Genomic DNA, 25729 nt, shown 5'->3' on the forward strand with positions numbered 1-25729 from the left:
TCAAAATAATAATTATGCAGAATTTGGTCATTGTATTTCAATGCACCTGGTGGCAGTTATGACACTCATGAGAGTAACTGTCTCTCCAGGGTAAGAGGGTGGTGAGTGAGAGGCCTGAGAAGAGGCCGGACACCGCAGACGTCAAGAGCCCTACGGAAGATGGACCGCAGAGGGGCGTGGAGTCAGCTGGGAGGGGGAAGCAACCACCTCACACGAACAAGAGAAGCCCATCAGCAATACAGGTTTGAATGGGACACACTGAAAGCTCCAGCGATCACATGCTTAAGCGTTAAAAACACGGCACGCACCCTACTGTCGGCTTTCACTCTCGCACACCCCCCTTTGTTTGTCCTCCGTGGACTGCACGGACGTGTTTTACATAGACGTCAGACATGTCGGCTGGCCAAAGCCCTCCAATGATGGAGCACAATGGCTGTGGCTGACTGCTGTGGGATTAGTGAAAGGGGGGCTGCTAACAGAGCTATGGACCAAAAATTCAAAGAATCCAGCATCGTCTGGGTGACTTCTGACTTCTTGTGATCACACTCATGTCTGATGGTTATTCAGTATATTTTCTCCCTCTGAGGAACCTTTTGTTATATTTGTAGATGCCTTTGGGTGTGTGTGGAACAGGCTGTAAAGTTCACAGAGCCCCTCGAGTGCCATGCAGAGTAATTGAACAAAGATAGATGCAGTAACTGCTCAACAAAAGGCTGCGTTATCAGTAATGTATAATGAGACTATTGAATATCAATAGCTTTACCATACGCTGGATGCTTGACATCCTATGTTTAACACACATAGGCAGAGAGACATGCACCACCCCCAGCAAGGATGTGAAATGCCACACTATCACTGACCTTAGCCCCCCCCCCCCCCCCCCCCCCCCCGGGTATTTAGCAAGTCTGGAACAGCTGCTCTGCTACAGTCTGAGGCATGCGCTCACAAACACACACACTCGCATGCACACACACTTGCGGCCGAATCAATGAGCTAATGCAGGGCGCAAACAGCTGATCCTCACCAGTGTAAACACAGACACAGTCCAGCCACAGGAGGGGTCTCTGGACACAACACAAAGTGGATTCTCTTTCTAAATATATGTACACACACACACACACACACACACACACACTCATGTTTGTACTTCTATCTTGGTGAGGACACTCATTGACATAATACATTCCCTAGCCCCTTACTGGATTTAGACCCTAACCCTAAAACCAAGTCTTAAAGGGATAGTTCACAGAAAAATGAAAACTCAGTTTGTGGGTGCGAACTTGACTGGCTCAGGAGGAGGATCAGAGTGGACATTTAGGCTAACAACACGTCGTAAATGATTTTTTTCTAGAATTGGGTGACCCCACAGGAGCAGTATGGAGGCTTTTTTGTTTTTTTATGTTTAGTTTTTTACTTTTTACGTTATTGTATTTGGCTGCAACACTGTTTACCCCTAAAACTACAGAAGTGATACTACACCCACTCCTCCATCGGCATAGTGGTAAGTAGATTATGAGTGAATTTTCAGTTTTGGTTGAACTATCCCTTTGACCCTCAAATAGCCCATTGAAAAAGTGAGGACCAAACTGTCCTGCTGCAGCCCTGCTCACTGGCCTGTCGGAGCTAATGTGCACTAAATCTAGGGGCTGAACCTGCTGCTCTCTTGCCTTTATTTCTGGCCCGTTTGTTCTGTCCCCCTTTTTATTTATCATGTGGACTGAGTCAGCAGTTGAACAATAGCCAGCGCTCCAGTGCACAATTGAATCCCAGAGACCTGGTTTCCATGTGGTTGCTGTTTGCAGAACCATTTTCATTTTATATGGCTTATAAGAGAGCAAAGAGGATGAGCGCTGCTGAAGGGGTATTCGGGAGGAGGAAATCTGATCTATCTATGTGGTCTCAGAAAAGTATGTTTATGTTAAAGGTCCATGACGAACTGCAGATTACCTCTGCAATATTTTCCTAATGAGCGTGTGCATCAGACATGCTGTAAATGAACAATGACTCTGTGACAGGGGTGTGGTTGTGTGGCAGTGTCCCAAGCGGATCGTAATGCTTGTAACGGCCTCATGACTAGACGTCATCTCACACTAATGAGAACGAGAGACAGGCGAAAGGATGTCCAGGATGGACGAGTGAGAGGAAAAGTAAGGAGGGAGGAAAGAGGGGGAGACACTCCTTTGCAGAGCCCACTGTCTGTCTCCAGCCTCCGTTTCTCTTCTTTGGATCCTTTAGTGATCTGTCCTCCTGTGGCACGATTGTTTCCCCATTCCCACCATTCTGAAAGGGGTGGATTTGATCTAATTAACATTCGACTGCCTTCTCGTTGTAAAAAGGCTCATTATGCTGCCACAGAGACAGGCCTGGCAAGGTGCCAGGAAAGGGTCAGAGAGTAGAGAGGAAGAAGACGTGTAAGGAGGGAGAAAGAAAAGAAACACAGAAGCCAGGGGTTCTTTGTTCCTGCGTATGTGCTAGACCTCATTCGGGAGTGGGTAGGAGAGTGTGTGTATGTGTGTGTCATTGTCTGTAGTTATACTAGACCACTCTGCCCAGCATTTATTGTCTTTTCCCCGATGGTCTGTTGATGCCAGTGTTGCTATTACAGGCAACGTGACTCATGAATTGTTTTAACACGACCACAACTTGCAGGCAGAAATACACCAGAGCCAGATTTCACACTTTTCTCTACCTGCAGTCAGGTGAGTAACATTGACATTCAGTCATCTGAAACTGCACTCTGCTTCGATGATGCCCTGTTTGCAAAGTGAACATTTAAAAACCAGAGTACCAGGGCATGCTATACCCTCCGCAGTCCACCTGGGGGCAGTGTCAGCCTCTTAATCATTGTGTGCGTGCTCTTGCTTGAGTTGCTTTTTCAGTGAGTTGCATCAGTTATGTGACTCTTAAGAGCCACGTGAAATCAGTGGCACCCTTGTTTTTGTTATGTTAATCTTTCGTCCCCTCTCAGACAGTACAGGGTTAGACTGGCGCAGAAGCATAAAGAGGAGCAGCACAGTGCCATGGTTTAAAAAACAGACACACAAACACACCAATAGTTTAATGTGAATATTGATGCTGTATCTCTAACAAATCTTCTCAGGTTTGATATAACTCATAAGCCAAAAGGTTGTCGTTCCAAATTTGCACCCTCATCAACACACAGAAAGCCACACCTTCCTTTTCTAGCTTGTGTGGTCTCATCACTGGAGTAGCTCAGAGATGTCTCACAGATCAGGCGTGCGATAAACAGGCTGAAGAGGAAGGCAGGGACAACGGGCTTCAAAGGCTCGCAGAATATGCCACATGACAAATGATGCCGTTCATGCCCCTCCGCCTCTCCATCCGTCGCCTGCCCTTCAGTCTGTGCCGAGTGAAAAAAGGAAGTAATGTGCAGTGTTTTTTGCACGCTTTTCGAAAGCGTAACTATTTGGTTAATAAAATAAATGTTAAACCGAAACAGGCCAAAACAATGGCAGCTTCTGGAGACTTTTATTTTGTCCCCCTCTTTAGCAATTTTTACCATCTTAAAGTCCTACTGCACTGCCCATACTCCATGTGATGTCTACGCTACCTGTGTTGGCCCCTGATAACCTCCCTGTTAGACCCTGTGGAGGCCACAAATTGAAAAGTGCTTATTAGCAGGGCAGCTGGGGGGGCAGCAGGAGACGGCCTGTTGGAACATGTGAGGAGCACTGTCCCTTGTGTCCACTGATGTTCTCCAGGGACCAGAGGAGAGGAAATGGAAAACACAGGGATGAGCACAGATGCTATGTACAAAGCAGAAAGGCAACATGTTTACTTGACTCTGATTGGTCCACACCTGCGGGGAAAACATCACCCATCTTTTTATTTTTTCACTGGAACTTTGTTATGTCTCTTTCTCAGACAGTTTTTCTCTGTAGCTGTGAGACATAACATGTACAGTATGTTTTTTTTCCCTTGGTAACACGAAATTTTAATATTCTCCAGACATCGATGTAATCTCCCTCTTGCTGTAAAAGAGAAAGAGAAAATTGAACGCTGACAGGCACTGTCCCTCAGAGACTGCTGTTTTTTTTACATAACAACCCTCAAAGCACAGCACTGTTTCTAGACCGGATTTACTCCAGGCGTTTGTAGCGAGAACCCACAGCCTCTGTCTGCTTTGATGTGTTAAGAGCCTGCATAACATCTCCCCCCTCTCCCTTTAGTATTGGCCAACAATCCTTTCTGCTCTAATGGCACTAATCAATAAGCAGGTTAAGAGGGGGAAGAAGGAGGAAGGGGACCTAATTACATTTACAAAGCAGTACACTGCATTTTTTTGTCTGGAATATTGTCTCAGAGAGTTTGATTGGGTTGCCTCGCAGTCAGCCCGGTTGACGAACAAGAGGCTTTTTGTAATCAAATGGATGCTCAATGGGCCCAGCGGCAACCTTTAGTTTTGACAATGCGGCAGTGATTGGCATATGCAGAATGCACGAAAATACTACAATACCTCTGTTTGTTCCCTATTTTTTTTGTTGATCCCGATCGATCTGTATTGACCCACAGTGAATTTATTTGTTTACAGATGAGAAGCTCTTCTTGTTTATGACCACCCATGTCTTATGGAAGGCTGTTGTTTAAGCTGTTTTCCTCCATTGCTCTGGTTAGTGTGTAGAATGATGCATCAAATATATTACTAGGGCTACGTTGTAGCACTTGCGGGCCCGAGCACCCGCACGTTGAAGCCTGTTGCGGTCGGTGGAGAGAGCGATCGATGACCAAGCGCACATCATCGATCGAGCATGCACTTCTCCACGTTGCATGCGTTTTGCGCTCTGCGGCAGTAGGTTTGCCAGTAGGTGGCGCCATCACTATTATTACGCACAGACATATAGATCTGTTCATGTAGGCGCTCTGATGTAGCGTGAGAAATTTTGTGTCAATTGGACAATGTTTCCGCAACTTAATTTTCACACTGATCAATAGGTGGCGCTATGATCCTGAACTAATATTCATATATGGAGCTGTTCTATTCAGGATTGTGATCATAGGTCAGTAGTTTGGAGCCGGTTGGATAATGCAGAGTGGATTAACAAAGTACTTCCTGTTTCCTGGCGAATCAGTAGGTGGCGCTATGACACTGAGGAAATATTGACACATAGAGCTGTTCAGGCTTGGACTCTGACCATGTGACAGAAGTTTTGTAGTGATAGGACAATGCACAGTGGAGTTATGATAACATCGTGTCCTTTGGCGAAGGAAAATCCTTCGCCGCACATCAATGTTTACACGGTTTGAGGAAACGTCACAATTCTGACCATGATCTAATGACTTGACTGATCTGATTTGAGCTGTATATTGTAAATCAGCCAGGAGCAGTTCATCAAAGTATAAAACATGTCACTTCCTGTAGCCACCAGGGGGCGCTGTAATTTCAAGTCATAATTTCTGTGTAGATGTCATCAGGATGGCACCCTTGTCTTACATGTCTAGTTTGGACTCGATTGGACAATGTATGTCCGAGATACAGAACGTCGTGTTTTGATGGCGTTTAATCAAACTCAAGACGCCACGCCACGGTCACACGGTGTGACGAAAGGTCAATCTCTTAATCACTTTTTATCTCCATCTTGTTGTGATGGCACTGATCTTAATTTGAAGTTAATCTGATGAAAGCCCTGGGACAAGTGCATCAAGTAAAAATGTGGAATATGGGAAAAAAATGGCCACTTAATCCAAAATGGCGGCCTCCCTGTTTGGTCAAGCATACCTATCCAAGATATTTTTTTGTTTGTTATGAAACGACACATGTCCCGATAGATTTGTATAAATGTCGGCCATCGTAGTGCCGGGGTTGCCCTATAGGGGGCGCTGGTCAGTTTTTTTGCCACGCCCATTTCTTAAAACCATAAGAATATCTTCAGGGGGGGCTGTTGTTACACACATGTAGTTTGAGAGAGATAGAATCATGAACACTGAAGTTACAGCAATTTCGTGTTTCACGGCGAGTTGATGAACTTTAATGCCACGCCATTCATATGGCGCTTGACGAAAAGTCACGGTAATCTTATGTCTTCATTGTCAATGTCTTGGGACCCATTTGATACAGTTTGACATGGTTGAGGTCAGTGGATGAGGAGAAATTCATCCAAGTGTAAGACAAGCAAAAAACAAGACATTTCCTGTTGCCACCAGGGGGCGCTGCGGTTTTAAGTCATCATTTATGCATAGATGTCATCAGGTGGGGACTATTGTCTTACATGTCTAGTTTGGACTTGATTGGAACATGTATGTCCGAGATACAGATGCCCGTATTTTGATGGCGTGTAACCAATTTTTAACGCCATGCCACGGTCACACGGTGTGATAAAAAAAAAATCCCTCAATCATTTTTTATCTCCATCTTGTTGTGATGACACTCATCTGAATTTGAAGTTGATCTGATGAAAGCCCTGGGACAAGTACGTAAAAGTAAAAATGTGGGATATTGCCAAAATGGCCACTAAAAGCAAAATGGCGGACTTCCTGTTGCGTTTTTCATAATGCTCCATGAGACTTTTTTTCATGACTGGTCACGATACACCTATATCCAGATTTTGATGAAAATCCGTTATGTGGAAACCTAGGGGCTGTTTCCAGGGGGCGCTGTAGAGCCATTTTGCCACGCCCAATTCCAATTACTCCAGAATACTAAAATATCCGCAGACCTTGAATTTCCTGCAAAGTTTCATAACTTTTTGAGCATGTCTAGACCCTGAAAAAGCCCCCCAAAGGGAAATAATAATAATAATAATAATAACTAGGGCTACGTTGTAGCACTTGCGGGCCCGAGCACCCGCACGTTGAAGCCTGTTGCGGTCGGTGGAGAGAGCGATCGATGACCAAGCGCACATCATCGATCGAGCATGCACTTCTCCACGTTGCATGCGTTTTGCGCTCTGCGGCAGTAGGTTTGCCAGTAGTCGGCGCCATCACTATTATTACGCACAGACATATATATCTGTTCATGTAGGTGCTCTGATGTAGCGTGAGCAATTTTGTGTCAATTGGACAATGTTTCCGCAACTTAATTTTCACACTGATCAATAGGTGGCGCTATGATCCTGAACTAATATTCATATATGGAGCTGTTCTATTCAGGATTGTGATCATAGGTCAGTAGTTTGGAGCCGGTTGGATAATGCAGAGTGGATTAACAAAGTACTTCCTGTTTCCTGGCGAATCAGTAGGTGGCGCTATGACACTGAGGAAATATTGACACATAGAGCTATTCAGGCTTGGACTCTGACCATGTGACAGAAGTTTTGTAGTGATAGGACAATGCACAGTGGAGTTATGATAACATCGTGTCCTTTGGCGAAGGAAAATCCTTCGCCGCACATCAATGTTTACACGGTTTGAGGAAACGTCACAATTCTGACCATGATCTAATGACTTGACTGATCTGATTTGAGCTGTATATTGTAAATCAGCCAGGAGCAGTTCATCAAAGTATAAAACATGTCACTTCCTGTAGCCACCAGGGGGCGCTGTAATTTCAAGTCATAATTTCTGTGTAGATGTCATCAGGATGGCACCCTTGTCTTACATGTCTAGTTTGGACTCGATTGGACAATGTATGTCCGAGATACAGAACCTCGTGTTTTGATGGCGTTTAATCAAACTCAAGACGCCACGCCACGGTCACACGGTGTGACGAAAGGTCAATCTCTTAATCACTTTTTATCTCCATCTTGTTGTGATGGCACTGATCTTAATTTGAAGTTAATCTGATGAAAGCCCTGGGACAAGTGCATCAAGTAAAAATGTGGAATATGGAAAAAAAATGGCAACTTAATCCAAAATGGCGGCCTCCCTGTTTGGTCAAGCATACCTATCCAAGATATTTTTTTGTTTGTTATGAAACGACACATGTCCCGATAGATTTGTATAAATGTCGGCCATCGTAGTGCCGGGGTTGCCCTATAGGGGGCGCTGGTCAGTTTTTTTGCCACGCCCATTTCTTAAAACCATATGAATATCTTCAGGGGGGGGCTGTTGTTACACACATGTAGTTTGAGAGAGATAGAATCATGAACACTGAAGTTACAGCAATTTCGTGTTTCACGGCGAGTTGATGAACTTTAATGCCACGCCATTCATATGGCGTTTGACGAAAAGTCACGGTAATCTTATGTCTTCATTGTCAATGTCTTGGGACCCATTTGATACAGTTTGACATGGTTGAGGTCAGTGGATGAGGAGAAATTCATCCAAGTGTAAGACAAGCAAAAAACAAGACATTTCCTGTTGCCACCAGGGGGCGCTGCGGTTTTAAGTCATCATTTATGCATAGATGTCATCAGGCGGGGACTATTGTCTTACATGTCTAGTTTGGACTTGATTGGAACATGTATGTCCGAGATACAGATGCCCGTGTTTTGATGGCGTGTAACCAAATTTTAACGCCATGCCACGGTCACACGGTGTGATAAAAAAAAAATCCCTCAATCATTTTTTATCTCCATCTTGTTGTGATGACACTCATCTGAATTTGAAGTTGATCTGATGAAAGCCCTGGGACAAGTACGTAAAAGTAAAAATGTGGGATATTGCCAAAATGGCCACTAAAAGCAAAATGGCGGACTTCCTGTTGCGTTTTTCATAATGCTCCATGAGACTTTTTTTCATGACTGGTCACGATACACCTATATCCAGATTTTGATGAAAATCCGTTATGTGGAAACCTAGGGGCTGGTTCCAGGGGGCGCTGTAGAGCCATTTTGTCACGCCCAATTCCAATTACTCCAGAATACTAAAATATCCGCAGACCCTGAATTTCCTGCAAAGTTTCATAACTTTTTGAGCATGTCTAGACCCTGAAAAAGCCCCCCAAAGGGAAATAATAATAATAACTAGGGCTACGTTGTAGCACTAACGGGCCCGAGCACAGGCAATTTCAAGTCTGTTGCGGTCGGGGAAGAGAGAACGTTCGATGACCAAGCGCTCGTCTCCACATTGCCTGCGTTTGCCCTGTGCGGCAAGGAAGATCGCTCCACTTCTTCTGGCCAGCCGCTGGTGATGAACTAGAGGTAAGTAACCTTGAAACTATCCAACATAACCTATTGCTTTATCTATCATCATATGCTTACATGCCTCAAGTTTTTTGTAATATGTAATTGTTATAAAAGTTACCGTTTATTTATCACGTCTAATGAACAGATTGAAGCAAGATAACTCCACAGTCTTGTTTTGGTTGTGACATTATTTTTTTTAATGAGTTACTATCAATACGCTACACGTGTACGTTTCATGTGATAGTAACTGTTTCACCAATATTCTGATACAGGATGGTATATCCGCCATTACTATTTTCACATCGTTTATTTAGTCTGTCATGGAGTTGTAGAGTGAATTAGACAGTAGTGATAACATTATAATGTCCACACATCAGTGTTGTAAACACTTCTCCAATTAATTATATAATTATGTTTTCACACTGAGGGAAGTGGAGAGACTTGATGTGGACTGTTATCAACAGCTCTGTGGGAGATCATCACCTTGAATATTACAGATGAGGTAGAAAGACATTTTATCTATGTGTACAATGTTGTATTTCTTTGTCACGTTTTATCAAAAGCGATTTAAAGTATGTGCATTTAACCATAAGGATACAAACCCAGACCCTAGTACATCGGTTCTAGCTGAAATATGTAGTGCTTCATAAACAACACAAAACATTCATAACAGTACGCTTCTGCTCCTCATTAATGCAGCTCCTGATGTCCCCAGCAGCAACATGGTGGAGATCTGCAGCTTCATGCTGGTCAAATGGAAGACAACTGATTAAGATTAAAAGATTAAGATTAAAATCCATTTATTCATCCCAAACACATGCACAGACATGCAAAGGCACACTCATGCAGGTAGGGAAATTTAATCGCTGCTTTTTACCCATCTGGTGCAGGACACACAGAGCAGTGAGCGACCATGTACGGCGCTCGGGGGAGCAGATGTTGGGGGAGTGAGGTGCCTTGCTCATGGGCACTAGAGAGGGTAGGGAGACTCTTGGATTTTTGGACAGATCAATCCAGGTTCGACTTTTGTTGTCTCTCCATGGAGTCGAACCAAAGACGAACCAGAGACCTTCTCTGCCCATAGTCCAAGTTTCTGCCACTCGACCACCGCCTCTCCTCATGCATCATCAAACTAGTAATCTACACATCACTCCATGCGTTGCTCCCTTAACTACAGATGGCCTGCGAATGTCATGGAGTTTTACAGTGAATTAGACAGTTTAGGTATGATTTTAATCTCCACACATCAGTGTTGTAAACAGTTCTCAAATTAATTATAGAATTATGTTTTCACACTGAGAGAAGTGGAAAGACTTGATTTGGACTGTTATCAATAGGTCTGTGGGAGATTATCACCTTGAATAGTACTGATGAGGTAGAAAGACATTTTATGTATTTGTACAATGTTGTATTTCTTTCAGCACTTTTATCAGAAGGGACTTAAAATATGTACATTTCACCATGAGGATATAAACCAAGACCACAGTACAACAGTTCTATCTGAAATCTGTTGTGCTTTATACACAACACAAAACATTCTTTAACAGTGCGTTTTTTCTCTTCATAGATGAAGAACTGCAGCACCTGATGTCCTCAGCAGCAACATGGTGGAGATCTGATTTGAAACACTTTAGATAAGAACCCAGTGTTTTATATTTCTGCTTTGCCATAAGAGACAGAACATGGTCATCACAGCTGTGTCCTTCAGGATCGTCTGTCCCTAATAAAATGATAGGAAACATGAAAGTGATCGTCATTATTGTAGAGGAAGAGTTACATATGAACAAAGTGTGTAATCTTATTTTCTGTGGATATTCAACTGTGTATTTGAATATGCTTTTGGATTAAAACGTGCACTACCATGACAATGAATGTTTTTAATGGAGCTATTTCACATTAAAAGTATTGCATTATAATTTAATACATTATGTATTATGTGCAATACTTTGATTGTTTTTAAGTAATGAAATCAGGTCTGTACCTGGAGTCAGTGTTCAGTCTGGTTGGATTCAAGTTGTGTGTCAAGTTGGACCTTCTAGAGGAACATGAAACCAATACACAGATATGTAAAGTCATACATGGGCCAGGTTAAGTAATTAACAGACTTTTAAATGGTAAAAATAAAATATTAATTCAAAGTTAATCAGAGCATAATCATTTCAGATTAGGAAATAGGTAGTGCATATAAGCCTACAACTCTGTATGACACTGTCTGTTCTAGTAAAGTTACAAGGCTATGACTTACTCATATTTAACAAAAGAATTCAGTGAAGTCTGTCTGAGATTAACGATTTAAATACTGAAGGTGGGAGACACGGTTATTTTTCACTGTAACACGTGACAGGACATCAACACCGTGACTCTGAATAAAGAGCCTTAAAAGACGTAGTGCTCCTTTGAACAGCTGCTCTTACAATGTGTATCAAGTGCTAAATCTCCATTAGTATAATAGTAACAAAAATCACCCTTTACATAATTGAACATATATTTTCCATGTGAACCCCTTTAACACAGTTCAATTCAGGAGCAAAATATAATTTATACAGTATTTATTAGAGCTAGTATTAGTAAACAGATCAAACAAATGCAGTACAACACATCACACGTGCACCAGCATGCAGTCTCAATGTCGCTTCGGAATTGACTCTGCAAAGTCAGTCCACAGTGTCTCTTTTGCTTATCATCACAGTCAGTCAGTCAGTCAGAAGTGTCCGTTTAACTTACGTAGCAGTTGAGAGATGCTTCGTTGGAGCTAGCAGGAGCTAGCTCATAGCCAGTGCTGCTGTTGAGAGCGGCAGAGTTCACACAGGAAAAGACACGACGGACGGGGGAAAAAAGCTTTGAGAGCGCCCCACACTCTAACCTGCTGAGCGAACAACGTCCACAGTGACTCCGCCGCCGTCCTCTCATCCAGACTCGCCAACCGTTCTCCGGTTCTTCGTGATACACAGCTCCGCAGCTTGTGACGACGTAACTTTTTTCAGTCTCATGAGGCGTTCACTTGCAGCTGTGTTAAATGCAGCTTCGTTTGTCATGGCGAGTTGAAGAAGTCTGCTGCAAAGCTATGAATAATCCGCATGATGAAAACTCACAGCAATGTTATGCCTACATTATCAATATATTGAGACCCATGTGACACAGTTTGACATGGTTTAGCAAAGTGAATGAGGAGAAATACATCCAAGTGTGAGACGTAACAAACTGAAAGCGGTCTCATGCTGCGTTCATGGTAACTCTGTTAAAATGGGTTTCATTGGTCATGGTGAGCTGATGAACTTTGATGCCACGCCATTAACAATCCGCATGATGAAAAGTCACAGTAATGTTATGCCTACATTATCAATATCTTGAGACCAATTTGACACAGTTTGACATGGTTTAGTAAAGTGGCTGGAGGGAAATACATCAAAGAGTAAGATGACCAAAACAAGACATTTCCTGATGCCACCAGGGGGCGCTTTCCTTTTAAGTCATGATTTCTAGGTAGATGTCTTTCGGTCGCGACTCTTGTCTTATATGTGTAGTTTGGAGTCGATTGGACAAAATATGTCTAAGTTACAGAAGCTCGCTTATATTGGCGTTTAGTCGAACTTTGAGACCTCACCACGGTCACACGGTATGATGAAAAGTTTAAATATTGATAACTTTAGATCTTCATCTTGTTTTGCAGAGTCTCATCTAATTTTTAAGTTGATCTGATGAAAGCTGTCTGAGTAGTACATAAAAACATAACACGTACCAAAAACAAGACATTTCCTGTTGCCACCAGGGGGCGCTGTGATTGTAAGTCACAATTTCTGCACCGATGTCTTCTGGTGGCGACTCTTGTCGTATGTGTCTAGTTTGGACTCAATTGGACAAAATATGTCTGAAATATGGAAGCTTGTGTTTTGATGGCGTTTCATCAAACTTTAACGCCACACCACGGTCAGACGGTTTTGCTAAAACGTAATCCTTCAATAACTTTAGATCTCCAATTTGTTGTGATGACGATCGTCTAAATTTGAAGTTGATCTGATGAAAGCTGTACGACAAGTACATCAAAGAAAAAATATGGAATATGACCAAAATGGCCACTAAAGTTAAACTGGCGGGCTTCCTGTTGCGTTATTCATAATGCACTGATGGACTTTTTTGTGCATCTACTCATGATACACAATAGTCTTTGTTTTTTTTGAGGATCGGTGAATGCTAAATGAGGGGCTTTTCCGTAGGTGGCGCTCTTGAGCCATTTTGCCACGCCCTTTTCAAAATACTCCAGAATATGAAATTTTTCGCCGCCTTCGAATTTGCTGCAAACTCCTACAACTTTTTGAGCACATTAAAGCCCTCAAAAAGCCAATTCATTTAAGCTAAGAAAAATAATAATAATAATAATAATAATCATTTCAATTTCAATAGGGCCTCCCACCGATTTCGGTGCTCGGGCCCTAATAAAAATCCTTACAGATTCAATAGGGCCTCTCACCATTCGGTGCTCGGGCCCTAATAATAATAATAATAATAATAATAACTAGGGCTACGTTGTAGCACTTGCGGGCCCGAGCACCCGCACGTTGAAGCCTGTTGCGGTCGGTGGAGAGAGCGATCGATGACCAAGCGCACATCATCGATCGAGCATGCACTTCTCCACGTTGCATGCGTTTTGCGCTCTGCGGCAGTAGGTTTGCCAGTATGTGGCGCCATCACTATTATTACGCACAGACATATAGATCTGTTCAAGTAGGCACTCTGATGTAGCGTGAGAAATTTTGTGTCAATTGGACAATGTTTCCGCAACTTAATTTTCACACTGATCAGTAGGTGGCGCTATGACCCTGAACTAATATTTATATGTGGAGCTGTTCAGATCAGTATTGTGATCATAGGTCAGTAGTTTGGAGCCGGTTGGATAATGCAGAGTGGATTAACAAAGTACTTCCTGTTTCCTGGTGAATCAGTAGGTGGCGCTATGACACTGAGGAAATATTGACACATAGATTTGTTCAGGCTTGGACTCTGACCATGTGACAGAAGTTTTGTAGTGATAGGACAATGCACAGTGGAGTTATGATAACATCGTGTCCTTTGGCGAAGGAAAATCCTTCGCCGCACATCAATGTTTACACGGTTTGAGGAAACGTCACAATTCTGACCATGATCTAATGACTTGACTGATCTGATTTGAGCTGTATATTGTAAATCACACAGGAGCAGTTCATCAAAGTATAAAACATGTCACTTCCTGTAGCCACCAGGGGGCGCTGTAATTTCAAGTCATAATTTATGTGTAGATGTCATCAGGATGGCACCCTTGTCTTACATGTCTAGTTTGGACTCGATTGGACAATGTATGTCCGAGATACAGAACCTCGTGTTTTGATGGCGTTTAATCAAACTCAAGACGCCACGCCACGGTCACACGGTGTGACGAAAGGTCAATCTCTTAATCACTTTTTATCTCTATCTTGTTGTGATGGCACTGATCTTAATTTGAAGTTAATCTGATGAAAGCCCTGGGACAAGTGCATCAAGTAAAAATGTGGAATATGGAAAAAAAATGGCCACTTAATCCAAAATGGCGGCCTCCCTGTTTGGTCAAGCATACCTATCCAAGATATTTTTTTGTTTGTTATGAAACGACACATGTCCCGATAGATTTGTATAAATGTCGGCCATCGTAGTGCCGGGGTTGCCCTATAGGGGGCGCTGGTCAGTTTTTTTGCCACGCCCATTTCTTAAAACCATATGAATATCTTCAGGGGGGGGCTGTTGTTACACACATGTAGTTTGAGAGAGATAGAATCATGAACACTGAAGTTACAGCAATTTCGTGTTTCACGGCGAGTTGATGAACTTTAATGCCACGCCATTCATATGGCGTTTGACGAAAAGTCACGGTAATCTTATGTCTTCATTGTCAATGTCTTGGGACCCATTTGATACAGTTTGACATGGTTGAGGTCAGTGGATGAGGAGAAATTCATCCAAGTGTAAGACAAGCAAAAAACAAGACATTTCCTGTTGCCACCAGGGGGCGCTGCGGTTTTAAGTCATCATTTATGCATAGATGTCATCAGGCGGGGACTATTGTCTTACATGTCTAGTTTGGACTTGATTGGAACATGTATGTCCGAGATACAGATGCCCGTGTTTTGATGGCGTGTAACCAATTTTTAACGCCATGCCACGGTCACACGGTGTGATAAAAAAAAAATCCCTCAATCATTTTTTATCTCCATCTTGTTGTGATGACACTCATCTGAATTTGAAGTTGATCTGATGAAAGCCCTGGGACAAGTACGTAAAAGTAAAAATGTGGGATATTGCCAAAATGGCCACTAAAAGCAAAATGGCGGACTTCCTGTTGCGTTTTTCATAATGCTCCATGAGACTTTTTTTCATGACTGGTCACGATACACCTATATCCAGATTTTGATGAAAATCCGTTATGTGGAAACCTAGGGGCTGGTTCCAGGGGGCGCTGTAGAGCCATTTTGCCACGCCCAATTCCAATTACTCCAGAATACTAAAATATCCGCAGACCTTGAATTTCCTGCAAAGTTTCATAACTTTTTGAGCATGTCTAGACCCTGAAAAAGCCCCCCAAAGGGAAATAATAATAATAACTAGGGCTACGTTGTAGCACTTGCGGGCCCGAGCACCCGCACGTTGAAGCCTGTTGCGGTCGGTGGAGAGAGCGATCGATGACCAAGCGCACATCATCGATCGAGCATGCACTTCTCCACGTTGCATGCGTTTTGCGCTCTGCGGCAGTAGGTTTGCCAGTAGGTGGCGCCATCACTATTATTACGCACAGACATATAGATCTGTTCAAGTAGGCGCTCTGATGTAGCGTGAGAAATTTTGTGTCAATTGGACAATGTTTCCGCAACTTAATTTTCACACTGATCAGTAGGTGGCGCTATGACCCTGAACTAATATTTATATGTGGAGCTGTTCAGATCAGTATTGTGATCATAGGTCAGTAGTTTGGAGCCGGTTGGATAATGCAGAGTGGATTAACAAAGTACTTCCTGTTTCCTGGCGAATCAGTAGGTGGCGCTATGACACTGAGGAAATATTGACACATAGAGCTGTTCAGGCTTGGACTCTGACCATGTGACAGAAGTTTTGTAGTGATAGGACAATGCACAGTGGAGTTATGATAACATCGTGTCCTTTGGCGAAGGAAAATCCTTCGCCGCACATCAATGTTTACACGGTTTGAGGAAACGTCACAATTCTGACCATAATCTAATGACTTGACTGATCTGATTTGAGCTGTATATTGTAAATCAGCCAGGAGCAGTTCATCAAAGTATAAAACATGTCACTTCCTGTAGCCACCAGGGGGCGCTGTAATTTCAAGTCATAATTTCTGTGTAGATGTCATCAGGATGGCACCCTTGTCTTACATGTCTAGTTTGGACTCGATTGGACAATGTATGTCCGAGATACAGAACCTCGTGTTTTGATGGCGTTTAATCAAACTCAAGACGCCACGCCACGGTCACACGGTGTGACGAAAGGTCAATCTCTTAATCACTTTTTATCTCCATCTTGTTGTGATGGCACTGATCTTAATTTGAAGTTAATCTGATGAAAGCCCTGGGACAAGTGCATCAAGTAAAAATGTGGAATATGGAAAAAAAATGGCCACTTAATCCAAAATGGCGGCCTCCCTGTTTGGTCAAGCATACCTATCCAAGATATTTTTTTGTTTGTTATGAAACGACACATGTCCCGATAGATTTGTATAAATGTCGGCCATCGTAGTGCCGGGGTTGCCCTATAGGGGGCGCTGGTCAGTTTTTTTGCCACGCCCATTTCTTAAAACCATATGAATATCTTCAGGGGGGGGCTGTTGTTACACACATGTAGTTTGAGAGAGATAGAATCATGAACACTGAAGTTACAGCAATTTCGTGTTTCACGGCGAGTTGATGAACTTTAATGCCACGCCATTCATATGGCGTTTGACGAAAAGTCACGGTAATCTTATGTCTTCATTGTCAATGTCTTGGGACCCATTTGATACAGTTTGACATGGTTGAGGTCAGTGGATGAGGAGAAATTCATCCAAGTGTAAGACAAGCAAAAAACAAGACATTTCCTGTTGCCACCAGGGGGCGCTGCGGTTTTAAGTCATCATTTATGCATAGATGTCATCAGGCGGGGACTATTGTCTTACATGTGTAGTTTGGACTTGATTGGAACATGTATGTCCGAGATACAGATGCCCGTGTTTTGATGGCGTGTAACCAATTTTTAACGCCATGCCACGGTCACACGGTGTGATAAAAAAAAAATCCCTTAATCATTTTTTATCTCCATCTTGTTGTGATGACACTCATCTGAATTTGAAGTTGATCTGATGAAAGCCCTGGGACAAGTACGTAAAAGTAAAAATGTGGGATATTGCCAAAATGGCCACTAAAAGCAAAATGGCGGACTTCCTGTTGCGTTTTTCATAATGCTCCATGAGACTTTTTTTCATGACTGGTCACGATACACCTATATCCAGATTTTGATGAAAATCCGTTATGTGGAAACCTAGGGGCTGGTTCCAGGGGGCGCTGTAGAGCCATTTTGCCACGCCCAATTCCAATTACTCCAGAATACTAAAATATCCGCAGACCTTGAATTTCCTGCAAAGTTTCATAACTTTTTGAGCATGTCTAGACCCTGAAAAAGCCCCCCAAAGGGAAATAATAATAACTAGGGCTACGTTGTAGCACTAACGGGCCCGAGCACAGGCAATTTCAAGTCTGTTGCGGTCGGGGAAGAAAGAACGTTCGATGACCAAGCGCTCGTCTCCACATTGCCTGCGTTTGCCCTGTGCGGCAAGGAAGATCGCTCCACTTCTTCTGGCCAGCCGCTGGTGCTGAACTAGAGGTAAGTAACCTTGAAACTATCCAACATAACCTATTGCTTTATCTATCATCATATGCTTACATGCCTCAAGTTTTTTGTAATATGTAATTGTTATAAAAGTTACCGTTTATTTATCACGTCTAATGAACAGATTGAAGCAAGATAACTCGACAGTCTTGTTTTGGTTGTGACATTATTTTTTTTAATGAGTTACTATCAATACGCTACACGTGTACGTTTCATGTGATAGTAACTGTTTCACCAATATTCTGATACAGGATGGTATATCCGCCATTACTATTTTCACATCGTTTATTTAGTCTGTCATGGAGTTGTAGAGTGAATTAGACAGTAGTGATAACATTATAATGTCCACACATCAGTGTTGTAAACACTTCTCCAATTAATTATATAATTATGTTTTCACACTGAGGGAAGTGGAGAGACTTGATGTGGACTGTTATCAACAGCTCTGTGGGAGATCATCACCTTGAATATTACAGATGAGGTAGAAAGACATTTTATCTATGTGTACAATGTTGTATTTCTTTGTCACGTTTTATCAAAAGCGATTTAAAGTATGTGCATTTAACCATTAGGATACAAACCCAGACCCTAGTACATCGGTTCTAGCTGAAATAAGTAGTGCTTCATAAACAACACAAAACATTCATAACAGTACGCTTCTGCTCCTCATTAATGCAGCTCCTGATGTCCCCAGCAGCAACATGGTGGAGATCTGCAGCTTCATGCTGGTCAACTGGAAGACAACTGATTAAGATTAAAAGATTAAGATTAAAATCCATGTATTCATCCAAAACACATGCACAGACATGCAAAGGCACACTCATGCAGGTAGGGACATTTAATCGCTGCTTTTTACCCATCTGGTGCAGGACACACAGAGCAGTGAGCGACCATGTACGGCACTCGGGGGAGCAGATGTTGGGGGAGTGAGGTGCCTTGCTCATGGGCACTAGAGAGGGTAGGGAGACTCTTGGATTTTTGGACAGATCAATCCAGGTGCGACTTTTGTTGTCTCTCCATGGAGTCGAACCAAAGACGAACCAGAGACCTTCTCTGCCCATAGTCCAAGTTTCTGCCACTCGACCACCGCCTCTCCTCATGCATCATCAAACTAGTAATCTACACATCACTCCATGCGTTGCTCCCTTAACTACAGATGGCCTGCGAATGTCATGGAGTTTTACAGTGAATTAGACAGTTTAGGTATGATTTTAATCTCCACACATCAGTGTTGTAAACAGTTCTCAAATTAATTATAGAATTATGTTTTCACACTGAGAGAAGTGGAAAGACTTGATTTGGACTGTTATCAATAGGTCTGTGGGAGATTATCACCTTGAATAGTACTGATGAGGTAGAAAGACATTTTATGTATTTGTACAATGTTGTATTTCTTTCAGCACTTTTATCAGAAGGGACTTAAAATATGTACATTTCACCATGAGGATATAAACCAAGACCACAGTACAACAGTTCTATCTGAAATCTGTTGTGCTTTATACACAACACAAAACATTCTTTAACAGTGCGTTTTTTCTCTTCATAGATGAAGAACTGCAGCACCTGATGTCCTCAGCAGCAACATGGTGGAGATCTGATTTGATACACTTTAGATAAGAACCCAGTGTTTTATATTTCTGCTTTGCCATAAGAGACAGAACATGGTCATCACAGCTGTGTCCTTCAGGCTCGTCTGTCCCTAATAAAATGATAGGAAACATGAAAGTGATCGTCATTATTGTAGAGGAAGAGTTACATATGAACAAAGTGTGTAATCTTATTTTCTGTGGATATTCAACTGTGTATTTGAATATGCTTTTGGATTAAAACGTGCACTACCATGACAATGAATGTTTTTAATGGAGCTATTTCACATTAAAAGTATTGCATTATAATTTAATACATTATGTATTATGTGCAATACTTTGATTGTTTTTAAGTAATGAAATCAGGTCTGTACCTGGAGTCAGTGTTCAGTCTGGTTGGATTCAAGTTGTGTGTCAAGTTGGACCTTCTAGAGGAACATGAAACCAATACACAGATATGTAAAGTCATACATGGGCCAGGTTAAGTAATTAACAGACTTTTAAATGGTAAAAATAAAATATTAATTCAAAGTTAATCAGAGCATAATCATTTCAGATTAGGAAATAGGTAGTGCATATAAGCCTACAACTCTGTATGACACTGTCTGTTCTAGTAAAGTTACAAGGCTATGACTTACTCATATTTAACAAAAGAATTCAGTGAAGTCTGTCTGAGATTAACGATTTAAATACTGAAGGTGGGAGACACGGTTATTTTTCACTGTAACACGTGACAGGACATCAACACCGTGACTCTGAATAAAGAGCCTTAAAAGACGTAGTGCTCCTTTGAACAGCTGCTCTTACAATGTGTATCAAGTGCTAAATCTCCATTTGTATAATAGTAACAAAAATCACCCTTTACATAATTGAACATATATTTTCCATGTGAACCCCTTTAACACAGTTCAATTCAGGAGCAAAATATAATTTATACAGTATTTATTAGAGCTAGTATTAGTAAACAGATCAAACAAATGCAGTACAACACATCACACATCCACAGTGTCTCTTTTGCTTATCATCACAGTCAGTCAGAAGTGTCCGTTTAACTTACGTAGCAGTTGAGAGATGCTTCGTCGGAGCTAGCAGGAGCTAGCTCATAGCCAGTGCTGCTGTTGAGAGCGGCAGAGTTCACACAGGAAAAGACACAACGGGAGAGGGGAAAAAAGCTTTGAGTCCCACACTCTAACCTGCTGAGCGAACAACGTCCACAGTTACTCCGCCGCCGTCCTCTCATCCAGACTCGCCAACCGTTCTCCGGTTCTTCGTGATACACAGCTCCGCAGCTTGTGACGACGTAACTCATGAGGCGTTCACTTGCAGCTGTGTTAAATGCAGCTTCGTTTGTCATGGCGAGTTGAAGAAGTCTGCTGCAAAGCTATGAATAATCCGCATGATGAAAACTCACAGCAATGTTATGCCTACATTATCAATATATTGAGACCCATGTGACACAGTTTGACATGGTTTAGCAAAGTGAATGAGGAGAAATACATCCAAGTGTGAGACGTAACAAACCGAAAGCGGTCTCATGCTGCGTTCAGGGTAACTCTGTTAAAATGGGTTTCATAGGTCATGGTGAGCTGATGAACTTTGATGCCACGCCATTAACAATCTGCATGATGAAAAGTCACAATAATGTTATGCCTACATTATCAATATCTTGAGACCAATTTGACACAGTTTGACATGGTTTAGTAAAGTGGCTGGAGGGAAATACATCAAAGAGTAAGATGACCAAAACAAGACATTTCCTGATGCCACCAGGGGGCGCTTTCCTTTTAAGTCATGATTTCTAGGTAGATGTCTTCCGGTCGCGACTCTTGTCTTATATGTGTAGTTTGGAGTCGATTGGAAAAAATATGTCTAAGTTACAGAAGCTCGCTTATATTGGCGTTTAGTCGAACTTTGAGACCTCACCACGGTCACACGGTATGATGAAAAGTTTAAATTCTGATAACTTTAGATCTTCATCTTGTTTTGTAGAGTCTCATCTAATTTTTAAGTTGATCTGATGAAAGCTGTCTGAGTAGTACATAAAAACATAACACGTACCAAAATAAGACATTTCGCGTTACCACCAGGGGGCGCTGTGATTGTAAGTCACAATTTCTGCACCCATGTCTTCTGGTGGCGACTCTTGTCGAATGTGTCTAGTTTGGACTCAATTGGACAAAATATGTCTGAAATATGGAAGCTTGTGTTTTGATGGCGTTTCATCAAACTTTAACGCCACACCACGGTCAGACGGTTTTGCTAAAACGTAATCCTTCAATAACTTTAGATCTCCAATTTGTTGTGATGACGATCGTCTAAATTTGAAGTTGATCTGATGAAAGCTGTACGACAAGTACATCAAAGAAAAAATATGGAATATGACCAAAATGGCCACTAAAGTCAAACTGGCGGGCTTCCTGTTGCGTTATTCATAATGCACTGATGGACTTTTTTGTGCATCTAGTCATGATACACAATAATCTTTGTTTTTTTTGAGGATCGGTGAATGCTAAATGAGGGGCTTTTCCGTAGGTGGCGCTCTTGAGCCATTTTGCCACGCCCTTTTCAAAATACTCCAGAATACGTAATTTTACGCCGCCTTCGAATTTACTGCAAACTCCTACAACTTTTTGAGCACATTAAAGCCCTCAAAAAGCCAATTCATTTAAGCTAAGAAAAATAATAATAATAATAATAATAATAATCATTTCAATTTCAATAGGGCCTCCCACCGATTTCGGTGCTCGGGCCCTAATAATAATAAAAATCCTTACAGATTCAATAGGGCCTCTCACCATTCGGTGCTCGGGCCCTAACTAGGGCTACGTTGTAGCACTAACGGGCCCGAGCACAGGCAATTTCAAGTCTGTTGCGGTCGGGGAAGAGAGAACGTTCGATGACCAAGCGCTCGTCTCCACATTGCCTGCGTTTGCCCTGTGCGGCAAGGAAGATCGCTCCACTTCTTCTGGCCAGCCGCTGGTGCTGAACTAGAGGTAAGTAACCTTGAAACTATCCAACATAACCTATTGCTTTATCTATCATCATATGCTTACATGCCTCAAGTTTTTTGTAATATGTAATTGTTATAAAAGTTACCGTTTATTTATCACGTCTAATGAACAGATTGAAGCAAGATAACTCGACAGTCTTGTTTTGGTTTTGACATTATTTTTTTTAATGAGTTACTATCAATACGCTACACGTTTACGTTTCATGTGATAGTAACTGTTTCACCAATATTCTGATACAGGATGGTATATCCGCCATTACTATTTTCACATTGTTTATTTAGTCTGTCATGGAGTTGTAGAGTGATTTAGACAGTAGTGATAACATTATAATGTCCACACATCAGTGTTGTAAACACTTCTCCAATTAATTATATAATTATGTTTTCACACTGAGGGAAGTGGAGAGACTTGATGTGGACTGTTATCAACAGCTCTGTGGGAGATCATCACCTTGAATATTACAGATGAGGTAGAAAGACATTTTATCTATGTGTACAATGTTGTATTTCTTTGTCACGTTTTATCAAAAGCGATTTAAAGTATGTGCATTTAACCATTAGGATACAAACCCAGACCCTAGTACATCGGTTCTAGCTGAAATAAGTAGTGCTTCATAAACAACACAAAACATTCATAACAGTACGCTTCTGCTCCTCATTAATGCAGCTCCTGATGTCCCCAGCAGCAACATGGTGGAGATCTGCAGCTTCATGCTGGTCAACTGGAAGACAACTGATTAAGATTAAAAGATTAAGATTAAAATCCATTTATTCATCCCAAACACATGCACAGACATGCAAAGGCACACTCATGCAGGTAGGGAAATTTAATCGCTGCCTTTTACCCATCTGGTGCAGGACACACAGAGCAGTGAGCGACCATGTACGGCGCTCGGGGGAGCAGATGTTGGGGGAGTGAGGTGCCTTGCTCATGGGCACTAGAGAGGGTAGGGAGACTCTTGGATTTTTGGACAGATCAATCCAGGTTCGACTTTTGTTGTCTCTCCATGGAGTCGAACCAAAGACGAACCAGAGACCTTCTCTGCCCATAGTCCAAGTTTCTGCCACTCGACCACCGCCTCTCCTCATGCATCATCAAACTAGTAATCTACACATCATTCCATGCGTTGCTCCCTTAACTACAGATGGCCTGCGAATGTCATGGAGTTTTACAGTGAATTAGACAGTTTAGGTATGATTTTAATCTCCACACATCAGTGTTGTAAACAGTTCTCAAATTAATTATAGAATTATGTTTTCACACTGAGAGAAGTGGAAAGACTTGATTTGGACTGTTATCAATAGGTCTGTGGGAGATTATCACCTTGAATAGTACTGATGAGGTAGAAAGACATTTTATGTATTTGTACAATGTTGTATTTCTTTCAGCACTTTTATCAGAAGGGACTTAAAATATGTACATTTCACCATGAGGATATAAACCAAGACCACAGTACAACAGTTCTATCAGAAATCTGTTGTGCTTTATACACAACACAAAACATTCTTTAACAGTGCGTTTTTTCTCTTCATAGATGAAGAACTGCAGCACCTGATGTCCTCAGCAGCAACATGGTGGAGATCTGATTTGATACACTTTAGATAAGAACCCAGTGTTTTATATTTCTGCTTTGCCATAAGAGACAGAACATGGTCATCACAGCTGTGTCCTTCAGGCTCGTCTGTCCCTAATAAAATGATAGGAAACATGAAAGTGATCGTCATTATTGTAGAGGAAGAGTTACATATGAACAAAGTGTGTAATCTTATTTTCTGTGGATATTCAACTGTGTATTTGAATATGCTTTTGGATTAAAACGTGCACTACCATGACAATGAATGTACAGTATGGAGTTATTTCACATTCAAAGTATTGCATATATTATTTAATACACAATGTATTATGTGCAGTACTTTGCCATGGTTGTTTGTAATTAATGAAAAGAGGTCTGTACCTGAAGTCGGTGTTCAATGTGGTTGAATTCCAGTTGTCTCATGCTGGACATGCTAGAGAAAATTTCAACATAAATATACAAATGTGTAAAGTCATACATGTGCCAGGTTAAGTCCTTAACACACTTTAAATGGTAAAAAAGGAAGTGTATTACTTCAAAGTTAAACAGATCATAATCATTTCAGCTTAGGAAATAGTTAGTGTACATCAGCATCAAATTCTCTATTACACTGTCTGTTCTAATAAAGATACAAGGCTATAATTTATTTATATTTAACAGAACAATTCAGTGAAATCTGCCTGAGATTACAATGTAAACAGTGCAGGCAGCAGAACGTTTAGCTTTCTCTGTAAGACATCATAACAATACTCTGAATAAAGAGCTTTGGAAGTTGAATTCCCCTTTAAACATCTGCTCTTAAAATACAGATGTGACTTTAAATACGCACGTTTCAATTGATCACTGTAAGTCTGTTTCAGTAGAATAACTAACTGTGTAACATTGTCAAGTCAAATGCCTTGGCGAGTGAAACCATTTTATAGCAATAGATATCCTGATGGAGCTAATTCACCGGACACACACAGTCTCCTGTCTCAGATTTAACCTCATAAACTAACGCATGCCACTGCTGGGCGGACCTACTCATGTCGGTTCATGTCGGTGTGTGTCGGTAATAGTGCCGTTCGCATTAAACAGGAGTTAATGCCCCAGATCGGAGTTCGTATTTAGCCTCCATGCTAACGGACGTTAGCTCGAATGCATGGTACTAAAACACCCTGCGAATCACTTCTACACATCTAAATAAAATACTGAGCTTGACTTACCACAGAAACGGGAGCGCAGACGTCTTTAACGTGTCCGTCAGCAGAACAAGCAAAACATCAAACTGTGTTATTCATCCGATACTGAGTGGGAGGTTTCGAAAGTCTCGAGTTGTGTTCAATGACACAGGAAAAAGTAAGGAGAAGGGAGGGCGCAGCTCACTGTGACGTCACGTAAATTTCAAACCACTATATCGCTTATTATAGCGATATAGAGGTAGTTACGAAAAAGTTCACCCCCTCAGAATTTTAATGAAGGAAGAACATAGCGATTGAGACTAAAACCAAAGTTTGAATAATGCTGTAAACAGGTTTAATTCTACTCTAAAATTGGGCATTTTAACATGGGATTCAATGGGACTCTCTCCGACGAGCTGATGAACTTTCAAGCCATGCCATTAATAAACCGCATGATAAAAAGTCACAATAATCTTATGGCTACATTATCAAT

At 41.7% G+C, this 25729-nt stretch overlaps 1 protein-coding gene and 1 long non-coding RNA gene across 4 annotated transcripts in view; one reads left to right on the forward strand and one right to left on the reverse strand.

Annotated features, from left to right (window-relative positions):
* Positions 1 to 25729, forward strand: part of LOC133961990 (coiled-coil domain-containing protein 9B) — a 73163-nt gene that overhangs the window by 5334 nt on the left and 42100 nt on the right. Inside the window, exon 5 of the mRNA XM_062397420.1 lies at positions 90 to 242. Coding sequence (XP_062253404.1) covers positions 90 to 242 — 153 coding nt within the window. The remainder of the gene's footprint in view (positions 1 to 89; positions 243 to 25729) is intronic.
* Positions 22718 to 25532, reverse strand: LOC133961991 (uncharacterized). 3 transcript variants are annotated; one of them, XR_009922066.1, is made up of 4 exons: positions 25282 to 25532; positions 24458 to 24509; positions 24055 to 24190; positions 22718 to 23235 (listed from the first exon to the last, which is right to left on the reverse strand). It is a non-coding gene; the product is annotated as an uncharacterized LOC133961991 (long non-coding RNA). The 3 variants fall into 3 exon arrangements; XR_009922067.1 differs by having other exon boundaries at positions 22718 to 23224; positions 25282 to 25531; XR_009922065.1 differs by lacking the exon at positions 22718 to 23235 and having other exon boundaries at positions 23254 to 24190; positions 25282 to 25530.

Source organism: Platichthys flesus, chromosome 10 (genome assembly GCF_949316205.1).
Source record: "Platichthys flesus chromosome 10, fPlaFle2.1, whole genome shotgun sequence".
NCBI classification, from domain to species: Eukaryota; Metazoa; Chordata; class Actinopteri; order Pleuronectiformes; family Pleuronectidae; genus Platichthys; species Platichthys flesus.